General features: G+C 37.9%; 1 protein-coding gene across 3 annotated transcripts in view; it reads right to left on the reverse strand.

The window, feature by feature from the left end:
* Window positions 1-19263, reverse strand: part of nrg3a (neuregulin 3a) — a 336802-nt gene that overhangs the window by 202263 nt on the left and 115276 nt on the right. The window contains exon 1 of one of the 3 annotated variants that reach the window (XM_019367053.2): window positions 11139-11261. The exons of the other annotated variants lie outside the window; for them this stretch is intronic. Coding sequence (XP_019222598.1) covers window positions 11139-11214 — 76 coding nt within the window. The 5' untranslated portion in view covers window positions 11215-11261. Of the gene's footprint in view, window positions 1-11138; window positions 11262-19263 lie in introns of those variants that run through there. 3 annotated transcript variants of the gene reach the window in all.

The raw sequence follows: 19263 nt of genomic DNA on the forward strand, positions 1-19263 counted from the left end.
CCCATTTATTCTGTGAAAGTACTCCGTATGTTAATTATAGCCTCAAGGTAGACAAATGAAGTAGAGATTTAAATGTTAACCTGACTTAAGGCCTGGCTAAGTACTTCAATAAATGCACATTTAAAAAGATATATGTATCTATGTTATAAATATAGTATTTAAAAACAATGTTTTTAAATATGAAGTACATATTGCTCTACAGCCTTTTCTTCTGGTGTACAACATGTGTGTGAAAACATCGTAAATGCAACTGGTAGATGGGGTATTTTTTTCTATTTGTAGTGTATTTTTAAAGCCTTTTGTTATCAATTAATCATAGTATACATATCTACCATTCATCTTCACTCACAAATATTATGGATATCACCATTATTAACTATAGGCTGAAGATGAAGATTACCTCCATTTTTATTATTCCAAAGGATAAGGCAAAAACATTTTCTAAAATTTGAAATTCAAATTCATAATAGAATAAAAATGTTATTAATAAAAAGCTCTGCCCACCAAACTGAGGGCAAACTTTTGTTTTGCCCTAGCAGACCCCAGATCAGAAAATTGGCATTGCCAAAACAGTATTTCATATACATGACACATCACCACACATGCATACTCCCTAAATCTAAAAGCTATAGTATATTTGTTGTACTATATGACAAAAACAGTGACTTGCAAATGTCTATGTCTATTATAATTGCAGGAGAGATTGAGGTTCCAGTTGTATTAGCTGTAGGAACACGCCGAAGTACGCGGTCAAACAAGCAGCAAGGCTGACTCAACTTGGTGATACTGGAAAAACTTTAGAGTGAAAGGGAACAGATTACACAGGATTACAGCACAACAAAGTCAAAAAAGCCCATTTGAGATTATACAACATTATGTTAAACAAGTGTGACTCAGCTGTCATCTATCTGCATGTTGCAGTAAATCTGTGGCTCTAACATGAGTAGCCTCTCCCAAATACACACTCAGCACATCAACCATGTTACTAACCAAGACTTCCTTCTCCTTTGTCTTTATTCATCTCGTTCTATTTTTCTCGTCTCCTTTTGTTGTATTACTCATGTATAGAACATTCCAATAACATACAGGAGAAAAAGCCGGGGCCTTGGCTGTGTTCAATTCCTACTCGATATGGCTCTGGATGCCCTTTCGCTTGTTTCTCTGATCATATATCACAGTCAGCCAGGCCATGCAACAAGCCAGAACCCTGCATTTGAAAACACATTACTTTTTAAGACCCCCTGAGAAATTGTGAGAGGAGGAAGAGTAATAGAGCTTTCCCACTCTCTCTTGTAAAGCACCTGCTGTGCACATATGAGATGGTGTGTCACCGTGTGCTTGCTTGTGTGTCTAAATGCATTTGTGTGCCCATCGATGCTTGTGTGTTTGAGGATATTTGGATTCGAGGCTGGGACAGGCAACTGAATAGAGTCAGAATGATCTGTGTGTTTGTCTTTCCTTTTTCTCGACATACTATGAGTTTAATACTATATAATCCCAGTTTTGTGATTTCAGCTTGTTAAGAGTTGAATTGTAAACAGAAAACCATTCAGTTGTGGATTGACTGCTGTGGATCATTAAATGAAAAGAGATTAACATTTTCCATTAGTAAAATATCTTTTAGTCTTTTTTTCCCCAACTTCATGATGTTAAAAATAAACGCTTTTACATAAGCTATTCATAACGACCTTAATAAATTTAAAATATAATTATAATGTCAAGACTTAAAGCTTAAACTGATGAACTGATTGAAATCAGTGCCCTACTGAGTGTTCACACAACTTATCAAATTAAGCCATTCGGCATAATTAAATCATATATAGCCTTTTTTTTTAACTTCTTCAAAGAATAACATATGTACATTAGTATACTATGTTATAGTATAAATTAGAAATGCTTTGAGGTGGGAGGCACAGTGGTGCAGCACTGGTGCCTCACAACAAGAAGGTCCCACGTTCAAATCCACCAGCATACACATTCTCCCTGTGCTTGTGTGGTTTCCAAACCGTTACTGTAACTGGTGCCATGAGTGTGAATGTGAGCGTGAACGGCTGTCTGTCCATAGACACCTGTCCAGGATGTGCTTTGTCTCTTGCTCTATGAGAAGTGGGACAGGCTCCAACCTCCACTGCATCATCTTGTACTTTAAAGATACAGTTTGTAAGATTTCACTTCTACATGCCAGTAGATTTCACTCAACTGAATTTTGTTTACGTGATCACTGTAGGCCGCTATTCATCTGAGTGAGGTTGTGAGCCTGCTGTTTAACTCAGGAGACATCTATTCATTTGGGAAAGCGGTTTGATGTAAGTCGGTGTGACATTGTTAGACTCAGACATTTACAGTAGCAAATAAACTCTTATACAACTTATAAGACTGCAATCAAACTGTTTGTCAGAGGAAAAGTGTGATTTTTAGGATACTTGAGTTCAGCTGGCATAATGTTAGCTTATAAAAAGCTATTGTTGTTGTTTCGCCGGGAGGGCCACTTGTCAAATCTGCTTCCAATAAGTTATTGAGGCAACACTGGAATTAAACAACCATGTTTATGCAAGTTTTCATGTTCTAGCCCTGACTTCATTTCAGGGCATGAGCTATTAAAACCAGTGCCTGCTGGTATTTATGAGAATGCATCAATTTGTAGGAAGAGGTAATAACACACTAATCAGTTTATATCTATGAGCACAATACTCTTTTTTCTATTAAATGACTTCAAATATAACTATAAAAGAACTTTGCATATATTTCTCTTGATTGTATATATTACTGCCGTCTTACTATTTATATTTTACTCCTGTGCAGTTGGCATGGAGCACCCATTATTGTCATTGTACATGTACAATAAAGGGCTATTCTATTCTATAAGATTACGTACTGTAACTTTACAACATGAGATTCAGTCAATTCAGGAGTTTCAGAACTTCAACACTTTGCTCAAGTTCTGTTAGAAAAAAAAAGAGAAAACCACCAAAACCAGTGAAACTACACAGCTTTCATCTGGACCATGCTCAGAAAGGAAGCCTGAGAGTTACCTCTACTGCAGAGGATAAGTTCAGCCTCAGAGAAAGACAATTAGTGGCACGTCAGATTACAGCCCACACCAGTGGTTCCAGTTTCCAGTTTCAGCAGATACCTGCGACAACATCTCCTCTGGCCTTCATGGCAAAGTTGTTGCAAAGGAACTATTTCTGAGTAAGACCTGTATGAGCAGTTATGTGGTCTCACGAGCGTCCAAAGATGGTAATGAAGCTCCAATAAATAAACAATATTTTAAAAATCATCAACAGATTAATGGAACATGCATTATTCCCAAAATATTTGTTTGTTTGTTTGTTTTTAAATCCAATTACTTCTGTCACCAAATCTTTGTTTAATCAGGCCGTCTTGAGATTAAAATATTTTTAAAGAGAGACCTGAGAACAAGAAGCAAAATAATAACAAAACAATCATCAGATGGGAACAATGCCACAAACAAGGACTGATTAAAAACTGATTAAAAACAGTTACAAGGATAATGATAATAAATACAATGTCTGAAAGAAAAAAATCCAATATCACCAATGAAAAGTATTCTGAGAAGAGTTTGAAATAGAATTGATCTGAAATGCATATTATGCAAAACTGCGTCTGTTAGGGTTAGTACTCACATGGGGGATTTCTGAAGTTAAACAAATATTGGATATGAATTTTAGTTACAAAAAAGAGAGGAGGAGTGTGTAACCAACAGTGCAAAACCAACAGAGCTTCATCAGTGGCAATATTTTGGCTTTTATTAAGCATTTTTAAGCAAGTGGAAAAGGTGACTTTACAGCCTATTAAACTTTTAATTACTCACTGGAAAGGGAGTACATCTTAAGAAAAATATTGCTTCCCCAATGGTCGATGAAATGCAGGTTAATGCTTGTAAAAATGTGGCAAATCTACACCACATACTGTAGCTCAGCAGGGGATTGCTTCCCTTCAGCTTCAATATGTACACGCTAGCTAATATTCTGCAAATATAAGACTACATGCACACTCTTGACCTCACCACACTGGCCGGAAGATAATCCCAAGATCCCCCAGTACAAACTCTGTTATGATAAAACTGAATGTATTTGACAGATAAAGGTGATTTTTATTCTCCCCGAGTTTTACACTTGGAAGGAAAAGCACTGATCTTCCAATGAAGCACCTCTGCTGCACCAGCAGTTCTTTTTGCCACCAGATCTGAGACGCTCTACAGGGTATATCTGTCTCTCGAGTGCATTCTTTCACATAAAAAAATCCCCCCTTCTCCCCGTGTCCATCGCCCCCTCCCTTCCATTATTCCTGCAAGGGACATAAGATAAAAATCTTTACTGTGGCTGGAGGAAACACAGACGGTATGAAGAGACAGACTACAGCAGAGAAATGAAGATGTCTGGAGGGATGATTTGATGAATTGAAAGGCAGGGAGGGAGGACAGACAGTTAGCAGATACATTGTCGTCCATTGATCATATCTTTGCTTTAAATGTTTTGTTTTAGCTTCTAGGGAAATGTAACACATCCAGCTGTGTCTGCAAACATCAAAAAAGCTTGGCGACAAAGCCTGGCGCACAGTAAATAAATATTTCATTCGCTGTTTTTAACATGAATAATTTTGGAAAATTGAAAAAAAACTTATTTTATTCAGCAAAATATTTGTCACGGCTTTTAAAGTTAAGCGGACCAATTTTTGAGACAAAGGACACAAACCAACAGGTGAACTGAAACAAAGCCAAGGGAGGAAACAATTATGCAGCAAGCCACCCAAGGAAATAACCTTCAAAATAAAAGAGAGATACAGAATAACCTCAGACCGACAAACAGGAAGACACAGAAGGTGTCAACAAAGGGAAATACTGTAGCAACTCAAGGCAACAGGAAACTGACAATTAACTTCTTTCACAGATAATTACACTGTTGCTTTACTTTAGATGAAACAAAATTATTTCCCCAAAATCTGTCTCTTAGGTTTTCCACTGAATTGTTCCACCCTATTCAGAGCTCAAACCTGAACCTTAACTCTCATTATTAAAACAGTTGAGCGAAAAAGCCAATTTGTGGCAGTACACAGTGTGGAAAGGGTTTCCAGGCAACACATCTTTCGAGTCTCACTGAAATGGTAAGCTAGCGACCAGCGATCAGTAAAAAAGAGAGAAAGAAACTTCCCTGCACTAACATGACGGATAATAATAGCTTTAACTTTTATAGTGAAAAAGTATTATAGTAAAGACAGTTTAGAAAGTGTTTAATTTCTATAAAAACATTACATCATTGATTAGATTAAAAATAGTTCTAGTGACATGAAATAAAATGAAAATAAATTCCACTGTGGTTCATCAAGTAAGCAAAGAGCTAATGGCTAGTAACCAACAGTGAAGTAAATACATCTATCACTTATGATTACGAACATAATGAGTTTTCCGAAGACTGCTTTAGACTTAAGAGAGGGCAGACGCCGTTGCTGGAGGAATTTAAGAAAGGACAGTGGAAGGAAAAGGCAGAGAGAAGTCCAGAGGAAATGTCACAAGCCCCTGCGGAGGCATACGTATGGTGCCAGTATGATCCTACACACATGCACAGACTCCCACACACTTTAGTACTGCAGTGATGATGGGGACCTGAAAGGTTAATTAGTCACCATGGGGAGAAACTCAAAGGATGTCAGCTCAGCTCCTCTCCCTCATCAGTCTCTTGCTGTCTACAGGTCTCAGCTCCCTGCTGTGTTTTTTGATTTCAGGCTGAAGGAAAAGACCACTTGAAATCTAAATTAAGAAGATGAATAAAAATAATGGGTTTAGCTCGTTATGGAGACAGAAGCCAAACTGATGGAAGACTGAAAATATTTATGGACAGACTGAAATCTGTCCTTGATATGGTAATTCCATCAAGTGTTGGATAGACTCACAGTATGGGACCTGCTCTGATGTTTATATATTTATCTGCATAACAGATTTTATTAATGATGCATGTTTGTAGTTAATGAGCCCAATCTATTAGTCAATACTAAAGTAGAATACAAGTGTCTTATTAATATCTGAGGTTGTTTTCCCTGGTTTGGTTGAACATATGAGGGGTGCTTCCCAGAAATGTCTTAAAGTCAGAAGTAGACCTGAAAGAAGCTGTCGAGCTTGAGGTACATTTTTGATCCTAACATATAATCAGTGGGTCTACCAAGTAATCCATGGAGGTTCTTAGACAAACAACATTCACCTAAAGCTAAACCTGCCCTCAAGGAGGTTTTATTTAAGTGTCAGTTTATTCCTTTGAGTAACTGCAATCTTACCTTAAGAAAACCAGATTGTTTTATCTGATTATCTGAATTAGTTTGTCTCAGAGACAAAGGGTGCAAAATAGGGGTACACTTATCGCAGCAGCAAAAATTTGGTCTTTGATGAACATGATTCAAAAATGAGAGCTGAAATGAGTCATGATATTGAAAATTCTTACAATACAAAAACCAGAACTAAGTTTAAGGAGGTTTAAAAAAACTGAACTGAATGAAAGACGTCAGATTATGATGAAGACGTTTAGCTTTTCGACTGATTGATGTGTGCATTCACAAGACAGTGAAGCATGCATCACTTAGATGAATGCTATAACTTTGCTGGACGGACACACGCACACACACACACACACACACACACACACACACACCTGGATGTCTCCACAGCCAACACAACTCGAACAGAAACTAACACACCATGACCTGTGTAGTTGAATTCTGAGGGACATATATTAAAGTTGTGATTAATACTTATCCACAAATGATACATATTTCTGGGTATTTTAACATTTCCAATCTTTTATTTATGCCAGTAATGCTAACATGGTGAGAAATCATTTAAAAGACAACCAACCTCATAGTCTAAACTCACAATAGGCAAGAAAAGTATATATGCTAAATATTTCAAGATGGGTCGAACTAGTATATATTCATTCTTAACTTTAAAACAATTATTACACCTTTCAAATTTTCGTTGTGAATGCATCATCGTCATTAATAATATTATAATTGTCACCAATTCGCTTGCATGTTGAATTCAATATTCACTTCCTCTCCTGTGTTAAAGTATACCTGTAGCTTCTGTTGCTAGTTGCACTAGAAGCTAAATGAAAAAGCAAATGTGGCATCTTCTCACTCTTTTGTACAGTTAGCAGAAGGAAACTTAATATGAATCATTCGTTTTGATTAAAACATGGAAAATGCCACCAACTGTTCCGAAGAATCATCCAGACAGCAAAAGAAGTATTAGTCAGCATTACAAGAGTTCCCAGAAATCCCTTTAAAACCAAAACCAGGCAGGATTTCAAATAGCTGGGTCTCAATACGTCAACTGAATCATAGGACAGACTCTAAACCATCAGGAGACATCTACTGATTCGTCTCTGTCATTTCATGCTGAACTGTGTTGACTAACTATGGTGATGACAAACAAACCATGCCACTTGTACTCACTTTGATATTGTTAAGTTGAGGCTGCAGCTGCAGTGCTACCAAGTAATAATGATGACGTAATGTTCCTACGATGGTAAAGATCCTAATCGATCATCTATTGGCAATGTTTGCCTCAATTTTAGCACATTACATCTGATTTAGAATTTGTAGTAATTTCACGTCTGCATCTAATATCAGTTTGTTTTCAATCAGTTGTCATATTCACATTGTCTGCTCTGTTTTTTGAAAGAAAAAAAAAGAAAAGAAAAACAACTTCCTTTGGTCCACTAGCTCCTACTCAAGTGCACTGCCCCAAGGGATTAGTACAGGGATGCAGGGTTTCCCATTTGTCTTATCTTGCACTTCTCACAAGACTGGAGTTGGTTTCAGTGAAATAAAACACTGCAACAAATCAGCCCCACTGAATTTTAAATAACAGGAAATCTTTACTCATACTGTGCATGCATAGAAGCTTCAATGGGAGCTTTTTCTTTACTCTGATGCTAGCCTAAGCCAACAGTGTTGGTCTGACTGTGCACTGCTGAAAATAGAACCACAGTAATGGAATACATTTCTCAGCCTCTTCCTCTGTCTCTCACCCTTCTGGAGACTAACTGCACTGTTAGAACAAGGATCACATGTTCCTCTGTGGACATGCAGGCAAAGAAACAGGATAAAAATGAGTTACATAGGCACAGACTGCAACAGTTTAATTTTTTAATGAACCAGAGCAGCGTATTTTGGGATTAGGCCCTAAGCGAGACCACACTACAGTCTTAAGGAGAATGCCACCAAAAATTCTCCAACTTACTCCATAAGTGCCTTTATGGTGAGTTTGCAACTGCAAACAACACTTATCTCTACTTTCTCTTTCCTTTACTTTTTTCCTTTATTTTTAAACAAACTCACGTAACACTACTCAGCTCTGCCTTTGATTATCAGAGAAGACAGAGCGTCTGAATTCAGCCACAAGGCCATTAATCTGCGACTGGGTCTGAGAGATGAGGGAGGCTTCAGTAGCAACCCACAGGGAATTATCTGCCACAGAGACCTACTGCTGGGCTCAGACCATTGCATAAGATACTAACTCACCACTGACCACCTAGGGCAGTAACTCTGTGCTGTGGCGAAAAGCCCCACTAATGAAACACACAATCTCTACATAAACTTCAATATTGAACCCCTGTTACTTGGAGTTTTACAGCATTTACAAAAAGAACATGACATAAATAATTTATTGATAAACAAGTCTGAGCCCTTTTGCACTAAACCAAGAATACTTTTGTAGTACAGACTTAGAATGAAGTTGGGATTTTATATGCAACATGTTCTTTGGGACCATAGTTCTTAGATTTGACTTTCTTCTTTACGACAGACCTTCAGATTTCGAGATTTCTTTGGACTATTGCAGGGTCTTAACTTGCGCTTTGAGAAAACTGTTGTTGTGATTTGGCACTATACAAATAAAACTGGATTGAATTGAATAGAAAATTGATGTGAATTTATCTGTAAAATACAAAACACACAAAGTTGTCTTCACTTCCTTTAAAATATTTCCAAAATGTATTACTTTAATAATGTCTTATTTGAGCTTAAAAAAGGAAAGAAAATCTGTATTAAGGATTCCCTTAAAACTCTAGTTTAACACTTGATCTTTAAACTGTCATGTCAGGTGGTTTAATTTGGTTGATGTTTTCTTTTAGATTGACCGGGAAGTGACAGCTGCTTAAAGAAAGATTAAAGACTTTGTCCTTTCACGCTGGGCCTGAGAGAGGTATCTCCTCTGCTGTTCCTACTGAACCATTAGGCATCTCTCATTTGAAGGCAAAGATCATTTTTCTTGATGATGGTCTTTTTTTCTGTTTTCTTGTCCTCCAAACTGAGCTGACATTGTATAAGGAATGTGCACATTTGATGGATGTAGTCATCACTGTCCCTATGTGTACACATAAAGCTAGGTTACTAGGAAAATAATGTTAAGGCAGAAAAGACTGACATAGTATTTCACTTTAACCTGATATACAAGTTTACATGCAGCTAGAAATGGGAATAGATACGAATTTAGCAATTCCATTATCTATATCACCTATTGATTTAATTCCTTATGGATTCTCTTACTGGTTCTCATTGGGCTCTAATTGGGTCCACCATCCACCTCCACCATTACTAAGCAGCATATCAAAGACATTACATTTGTGCAGATTCATTCTATGCTGTGTGGTCACCTGTTTGTGCATGCTGAAGTTATTTCCCCTCTTTGTTGTGATCAGTGTTGGGGTCATTACTCAAAAATGTATTACTCCATTACTTTTAAGAAAACTGTTCTGTGTAATACGTGTGTTACTTAATTACTCCCAGAAGAAAGTAATTCATTATACAACTTGTTTCATTACTTTTGCATTTCTCCGTAAAATGTCCTCAAACATAATCTCTCATAATTACTATTTAACAATATAAACCTATGGGCTACAATCGCACACACTAACACAAGTCCCTATCCTAATGGAGACACATGATCTTTCTCTCAGTATTTAGTCATGAACACAAAGCAAAGATGATAACAAGCACAATGAGACTTTAACCCTTACACGCATGATTGACTGGACCCTACACTCTTCCATAAGTGGGTCGAAAAATGACCTGTGTTAAAATGAATGCCTTTTTATGCCACTTTTGTCATTCTGGTTAAGAATAATGCTTTGTATTGTATTTTGTACTACATTTTGGTCTGCACAAGAATGATTTCATGTTTGAAATATTTTGTATTTCTTACTTTTTTGACATTTTTAAAACAGAGAGAGTGTGCGTATGCATGTGTGTGCAACTGTCCACACAATTCCTCTCTCTGGCTGTTGTCACCACACACCTTCCCACTGCTTCAGTGATTGTGGTTTGCAGTTGGGGGCAACCTTCCATTTGACTTCTCATATTTGGTATGGAAAGCTCCTTTGAGAGCTCAGTGAGGAAGACCCATCATGCACTGATGATGCCATTCTTGAATTCAGGGTGCTCATACGCATTCAGAGGGCAATATCAAGTTGTACCACAACACGAGCATCACAAACCTCATCTATGCAAAGAACTTGTGCTGCTTCCATCTTTGTGATAACAAAAATAAACTCAGAAGATCTTTAGGCCATACTTGATTGGCATGTACTGTACAAATATGAACCTGAATGGCACAAGCTGTTCATCTACAATGACATCGCTGTCTGAATGCTGAATGTTGCAGTCTGTTAGTTCTGGCTGTGCAAAATAATCTTCTTAAAGGGCGGCAGTCTTTGTGGGCCAAATATAAACTATATATTCCTGACAGTCACCGTTGATAAAAAAAACAAACAAAAACAAAACAAAAATAAAAAATCAATGGTTCCCATGACATTCCCTATAGGAAAAGAATGGGGGTCATTGTTGACCCACTTTGAGTACTTTGGGGTAGTAATACAAAAACCAGAATTTTGTAAAAGGTATACAGTGTAAGTGAAAATTTTTAATGGCATGGTAACAAAAACATGTATTTTTGAGGAACAGCTGGCGCATGAAATGACAAAAACTTCATTATTTAGATACTGCAAGAAAACAAGCTATGCATCTAAGGGTTAAAGCGTTCGCCACAGTGATTCCACTGGCTAGCTTAGCGTTAGCATGCTGTCTGTGCAGATGTTTGCAAAGAGCTGAGGTTGTGTTAGTAGTACCTGTATGCAGGTTCCACTTCAGCATCGTGCTCTTGTCCTTTTGTGCAATAACAATAAAAGTAACATCCATCTCCATGCTGTAGACGGCGCCACTAATTTCCTCCTCCAGCACACAGAAATCAGCTGATTGAAGCGCAAGCGCAGCTTGAACCGATAAGTGCAATCGACAGGCAAGCAGATTAACACTTTCAAGAACTGAACTATAGGGACCAGTTCCCCACATGCAGCCTGCTCTGTAATCAGACTGCTCAAGTACCTCTTTCATATTGTGGAACCATATTTGGCTTGTATTTTAAGGAAATTATTGCAGGACAGTACAGCTTGAGGATGGTTCCTCCATACTGTGCAAGCATGTGTCAGAATTTATACTGTAAACAGCCTACGTTTCAGCTGTTGACACTGACTAAAGTCTTATTCATTTCTCTTTTACTCAGACTTTGGATTGAATTGCATTGGGCACAGCTGGGAGTAATGCTTTTTTTTTTCTTTCCTTCTTTCTGGTTCATCTGTACTACCGCTATGATGAAACTTTAAATGGTGCTTATCATGCACACGTGTCACACAAGCAAAATGTAGACGCTCAAAATCCAGTCCTGCAGTATAAAGTTTGGTCTTCTAGAGAAGCATTCTAATAAAATTAAATTGGTCTTTAAAATAAAACTATTAAAGAGTAATAACAAAAAGATATTCGGTATGGCATGATCGCAAGTTATCATGCTGTATGCTTCTGAATCTAATACATTTACCAGCCTTTAATGATAACAATCTTTGTTGTAGATAAAAATATGAAACCTTACTACTAATCAAAAATATATTGCATAATATCTGCATGCACCACACCACACATATAGCTGTAAATTGTGTATGATATATAGAAAAACTGTGAAACCTTTTAAATAATCCTAAAGTTGTATTTTATTTAGAAAACAAATTTGGCTTCTATAAGTTTTATTGGTCCTTTAGAATACTGTGGGAGTCTTAGATAAGAACCGTCTTTGGCTATTTGATGGATGAAGCAACATTTTTAAAAAAAACAACAACAACAACAAAACACTGCCAACATTGAGGCAATTTTGTAACTTCAGTTTTGCATTTCAGTGATTTGAGATCATTTCCCTCCCCAGCGTGCTGATCCCTGGTACCTATTCAGCAGTGAACACAGTCTAAGCAGAGAACTTATGCTGCATCATTTGGCTGTTTGTCTTTGTGATAGCAAAAATATGAAAAATGCGTTGCTATGAAAAAGCAATTTATAATTATTTTTTTCAGTGGGGTTCCTGGAGAAACACTCTGATGGAGGAGACAGGAAAATGATAATTGGATCAACAGAAATCCGTGACACATTCAACACTCTCCATCTTTTTTTCTCTAATGCAGAAACACACACAGTGCTCTGGGTCTGTGCTTCTTCCACATGTTTTGTTAGGAATCCAGTGCATTGTGGTCTCATGCACAATTCACCTGTATTTTTGACAGCCTTAATGAGCCATGCCAACCTCATGGTCAGCATACCTACGTGTTTTCTTTTCTCTGCTGCACCTCTCTACATTGCACGCAACGTAATTAGTGAGGTTTTTCTCCCGGTGTTCCCTCCACAGTTGCACATATAAATTTCTGCTTTTTGTCACTAGGGTCGATGTCCACAAATGATCTTTGTGGGGGCAGGTAAGAGTTCAGAAACAATAGAATAGCTTTTTTTTAATTGTCACTGTTACAAGAACAGTGAAAGGCAGTTTGGCATCTCTCCATGTGTGTGGAGTACACAATAGCGTAAGTATTTACACAATAACAGAGAAATTTACATTTACACAAGAAAGATATGTACAAGTTATACATACACCTGCAAACATACACGCACATACATACATATATGTATATATACATATTTGCATCCGTACATGCATACACACACATATTTCCACATACACGCTTACATCTATATACATACACATACATGCCATCTAACTAGCAGGTGCACTGAGAGGTGCAGTGTGATCAGTGATATTGCACATTGAGTGTGTGTGTGTGGGGGGGGGGGGGGTGCTGTTGGAACTATACTAAATAATGTTATAATAAATACAGTTTAAAGTGGTAAGGGTGTTGGTTGCACTGAAGTATAAACAGAAATACGATTTATAAATAAGGTGTAATGTCCATGAGTGTTGGCAGTGCAGTTATCCTCCAATCAGGGTGGAGGTAGGGCATGTTTGACAGCCTGTGGGTAAAAACTTCTGTTGAGTCTGTTTGTCTTTGACCTGATGGACCTGTAGCGTTTACCAGAGGGAAGGGGGGGAAAAGTGAGTGTCCAGGGTGCGAGGGGTCTTTAATGATGATGCTGGCTTTCTGCTTAAGTCTGCCAGTATAGATGTCTCTGAGGGGGGTTAGTGAAGTGCCGATTGCCCGCTCTGCTGCCCTCACCACCCGCTGCAGTTTCCTCTTGTCCTCCGCAGTGCAGCAGTTGAACCAGAGTGTGCAGCAGTGAGTCAGAAGGCTCTCAATGGTGGAGCGGTAGAAGTTTACTAGCAGTCTTTGGGGTAATTGGGCCTGACGTAGTTTCCTGAGGAAGTACAGCCTTTGTTGTGCTTTCCCTACCTGGTGGGAGATGTTTGTGGACCAGGTAAGGTCGGCCGAGATGTGGACTCCGAGGAACTTAAAGCTTTCTACCCTTTCTACCTCCTCCCCATCAATGTAGAGGGTGGAGTGCTCAGATCGCTTTGTTCTTCTGAAGTCGATTACCATCTCCTTGGTCTTGGCTGTGTTCAGATGCAGGTTGTTGTCGTCACACCATTGCTTCAGATGCTGAACCTCCTCTCTGTAGGCTGAATCATCGTTGTTGTCGATCAGTCCTATGACAGTGGTGTCATCAGCAAATTTTATAATGGTGTTACTGGTGTGGATTGGTGAACAGTCATGGGTGAAAAGTGAGTATAAGAGGGGACTGAGGACACACCCCTGTGGGACACCCACACACCCCTGTGGGACACCCACAATCTGAAGGACACATAACAATGGACGAGTGACTTTAGCAATTTTTTTTTTTATTATTTCTCTCCCACTTGTGGTGCTTATTGTCCCTCTCCTTGACCTTGTATCCAGCCCTCCATGGCAGGACTGAGACCCCAACTGTCCATGTAATATATTCTGTCCCCTCTGTCAGCAGTTACCAAGCAGAATGTTATAAATAGAGAAGGAGAGACACAAGAAATATGAAATTTAATACAATGCAATATCAATAGTGACCTGTGCTGAATTTAGAATCACATTTTGGGTACCAATGGTGTGCATGTGTGTGTCAAATTAAATATTGATTCACAACACCGATATTGCTTTAGAGGTAATGATAAGACTTGTGATGGAAAATAAGATTTATGATGTATCATGTTGCATGCTATTGTTGAGCTTAATCTAAAAAAATGATGATGAATTTGCTGAGAGCACTTATGCAAATTATCTCATTTTTAGCCAACTTTGCATGTCACACTCATAAAATATGAAATGTAGCCATGAAAAAATTGTTTAGCTGCTGGAATATTTAAACACATATTCAAAAATCTATTTTATTTGCAGTTTTACTTAAGAAGTTCATCATAAATGAATTATTAGTTGCAAGTTAGACTGGCTTTATTTGAAAAATAAAGTGCAATTTTAATATTTAGTGCCTTTGTTAATAATTACTGCCTTTGACTAGATTAGTGTTTGCCACCTGTGTTGATGACTGTAAGTGGGTAAGACTAAAAAGAAAAAAAGACTAAAATCCCATTTCACTATTTCTAATTACCATTTGCTCCCTAAAATGTCTTCTCCCACTGACAGCACTTTAAACATAACAGTATGAGGCCTCAGTCAGATGGCATGATGCATTCCATTATTCGATATTTTAGATAGTTAGATAGTTTCTTTCACACGGTTTGAGTTTGGTGGGCAATTTTGGTTTTTTCCCCATAAAATCATGGCATTTTAACAATGTGGCATAAAGAGGTACTTGTCTTATGGAATATTAAAGAATCCTGCACCTTGGCTTGCCTGAATCTGGCCTTTGGACTCTACACAGCTAATTAGGCAACATATTTGAATACTTTGCTGCAGTGTTGTAAAAACATTAGCTACCAAATTGTAAAGTCAGTGTGTTTATGTTGATTTTTTTTGGCTGGATGTAAGAAACTTGCACACTCTTGCCTGAACTAGAACAAAAGGGCAGTAGCCCAACAGGCAGCATGAGCATTAGCACACTGAGTATCATCCCATGCAATGCAACACGAAGCTCACACACACATATATTATCACACACATTCTAGTGCATCCACAGTGTCTTGATCGTGACTGAGATAAAGAGAGATGGAAGGAGCAACAGAGGGAGGAAAAAAATGGAAGAAAAGTGGGAATGGCAGCTGGCGCTTTCCACCAAATGTTAGCTTTCTGTCTCTTTTCACTCATTATCTTGGTTTCTTACAGCACTGTTCCCCCTGTATTCCCCTTACACACTTTATACAGCTAATTTCAGTATCCGTCTGTCCATCCATCCATCCATGTATGCATTCAGTGGCAAAACGAAAATAAAGCAGTAAAACTTTTGTAAAACTCAACTATACTTTCAGCCAGGAACACTCACTCTATCCCTTACAAACACACACACACACATGCACACACACACCTGCACACACACACACACACACACACACACACACACACACACACACACACACACACACACACACACACACACACAGAGTGAAAAGAAAGCATCCCACTTCTATGTAGCAAAATAAAAAAAGACACTTTAATCTGCCCATCTCCTCCACTCTAATGGCCATCTCGCCTCTTTTCCCTCTCCTCTTCTCTGAAAAGGTTGCAGGTTTCATGGAACTTGAGAAGAGCCATCAAGTTTCATTTATTGTCAGACTTTTCTCTTTTACGGCTCCATTTTCTTTCCCTGAACGCCTTTATCTTTAATAAATATCTCTATTATTGTGATCCATAAAATATTTTGAAAGAAATGCATTTGACGCTTTGGAAAAAACATTTTGTGAAACTTTCGTGCCAGTAATGCCCCCCCCCCCCCCCTTTAATTGAATATTTTTTCATATTTGCATAACTCTCTTGCAGATAAAACTTTGAAACACTCATCTCTCTTCCTCTCTGTCTCCGCATCCCTATTTCTTCTTGAGTCTGTCACTGTGCCAGATTAGTTACTGAAAAGGTACAAATTTCTGTGTGCCCACAAAAAGGAGGAGGTAAGAGGATCTGATTAATGCACATTTCCTCTTTATATATTCATGACTATTTCCTGAAGTCTATTAGATAGACATGACTTATTCAAGTGGAGGTTTTGATTGAAGTTCTCTCTGTCTATGCAGTTGACTTTCCATCTTTCATTTTCCAATAATCCCACCACTCCTCTGCCTTTTCTGTGGATCTGATCTCTGCCTTTCCCATTTTCCTCACTGTGTTCCTTAACCCACCTCACTCTCCGATCATTCTTGAGAGCTTCAGTTGATTGGATGTGACAGATTATATCAATTCAATGCCACTTAGCTCAGTCTAGTTGCATTAGAGTGAGGGTTTTGACCCTCTACGAACTAGTGATGAGATATGGTTTGGTTGCGACTGTCATCTATTATGGATCTAGAAGGAAATGGCGTTGTGATGATTTTAGTCCTGTGGCTGCCTGCCTGCTTGTGAGACCCTGATTATATATTCACAGCAATGCAGAAATATTTTAGGGAGCTCAGTGTCTCTGCTTAGTTTGAGAAATTATGAGTCTGTGGAGCTAAATAAGTGTCTGATGTTATATATGATTCAGGTTCCAGTTTTCTCCTTTCCTGAATACATTGCTCCAAACAGAGGATTGAGGAATAAGTGCTGAGATGCAAGACAAAGAATTTTGAATAGAGTAACTTCTGATTCTTTTGATTTCTTAATTAAACTTAATTTACGTTAAAATAATAATTTAACACATGTAAAGATGTCACTTTTCTGCTGCTTAACTCTTCTGTATATTGAGCAGTGTAGGCAGTGCAAGATTAGGACTTTAGAGGTCACAGCTTAAAGACTAGATACCATACATACTACTAAGCAAATTATTTATCACAGTATTGCATCTCTCCTTAAAATATCTGTAAGCAGATCAATACGATTGTTCACAGGAGATCATTGGATTTACTTCTGTATAATGTAGAAAATAGCTCAAGTAATTGTAATTGACAGTAATCGACTGGAATTGTGATTTACCACAATATCAATATAATTAAAATGAACAAACTATTACCATAAGCATTCAAACACTCAACCAACAAGCTAAAATGCTGTTGTATGAGCTGCTAACGGCAAGCTAAACATAGTAACTGCATCAGGCTGTGGTAATATCAGACATCCACACGGTGGCCGGCTGACAGACCTGGGCAGTGTGTACTTGCATGCTCCTACCTCCTGCATTTAGTAGAACCACTGTGTGTGTAAGAGAAGCATGTGAGACACGTTTCTCTCAGAAAAGAAAAATCCTAGCTGTACTGTTTTCTCCAAGTCCATGTGGTGAAGTCATATAGCCATTTTCCCCAACAATTAAACATTTTCAACATTTTCAAGTTGATTATTAATTTCACTTCACATCAAGAGCTGGCTTAAATAACTCTCATGATGACTGTCATCAATAAATTTGAAAAACATCTCTGTTTTGTCATGAATATTACATGTTTTTACAATTAAATCTTTATATGCAATTAATTATGTCCCCGGTTACTTTAACAAGGCAATGTGATCATTGGCTGAAAAATGATCAGAGGCAACATTCTGATCATTTTACTGAATATAATTCAAAATACAACAGTTCCTAAACTCAGTGCCTCCAGTGTGCCAGTGAGGTGTTCTTCAGCCAAAAAAGAAAAAAAATGAGTCTTCTTTTTTCTTTTTGATGAAACACACTTCATCACCACATACCTTGTTGGCAGAGGCTGTGTATGATGAATATTACTCAAGTTCTTAAAGCTACAACATTCTTTGGGGAATAACTTTGCACAAGCTGTGTGTAGAGCTATGAGGGCAGTGGGTCACTCGTAGGCCTCACTACTGCATGCTAGTTTCTAAGTACATGTTCTCACTAACTAATATGTATGATCCCATATTACCAAAATTATTTGTCTGAATTCTGAGCTTTTTCTCAAGGAATATACTGTATAGCAAAATGTTGTTACATTCGAACAAGATGACTACATACCTCCTTTCTCTCAACTTTTTCTGAGGAAACAAAGTTAGCGCTATCTTTTTCCTGGCTGCCAGTGCTGCTGGGTGCCTTTGGGGACAGTAGGCAGTCTGTGGGTAGCACAGGGAGGCAGATGGCCCTCAATCCTATTACATAGCTCCTTACACAAGCTTTCACATCTACTTTCTCACTTGCACGTCCATTGTGTCAGATCCTTATTGATAAATAGATATGGCTGATAATGCAACAGCAGTCACTTTAGAGATGAACTTTATGGTGAACATTAATCTTACTTTTGATTCTCGTGGTTTAAAAAACAGACAAAAATCTTTTACTAATCTATTGCATTCAACAAAGACTGCAGAGTACAGTAAAGTTAACTTTTGATGAGTAATAACTCATTAACACGATAGCACAATAACACCAGTAAAGAGTCCTGTAGAGTGGGACACATTGGTTGAGCATGCACATACAGTATATTCAGTGACTCTGTGAAACAAGTGTTGCCCATCAATTTGAGAAGAGGTGATATGTGTACACAGCTGTACTCATACGATAGCCTCTTATGTCTGTGAGCCCAGAAGCTAGAGTACTTAAACACCCCCTCAACATATATCATTCCCAGGCAAGTAAACACGAAAAAGCTTTTAAATTCAGCCAAAATGTTGTTATTGAAAAACATCTGAAAAAATAGTGGTTATACTCGCAGAAGCTGTTACCTCAATTGATTATTTTTTTTTTATTGGAATAAACGGTAACATTTCACATTAAAACCACAGGGAGTGTTTGATTTATCTTTCACACAGCCTTTAACACCATCACCTATGAATTCTACTTGGGTAAAATGTAAACAGTGGGAAGTTTAAGAACAATAAACAGTACCTGCCTGTCTGTCACCACCCTCAGTGTTAACAGAGAAACCAGTTTACA

Source organism: Oreochromis niloticus, linkage group LG13 (assembly GCF_001858045.2).
Source record: "Oreochromis niloticus isolate F11D_XX linkage group LG13, O_niloticus_UMD_NMBU, whole genome shotgun sequence".
In the NCBI taxonomy this organism is placed as follows: domain Eukaryota; kingdom Metazoa; phylum Chordata; class Actinopteri; order Cichliformes; family Cichlidae; genus Oreochromis; species Oreochromis niloticus.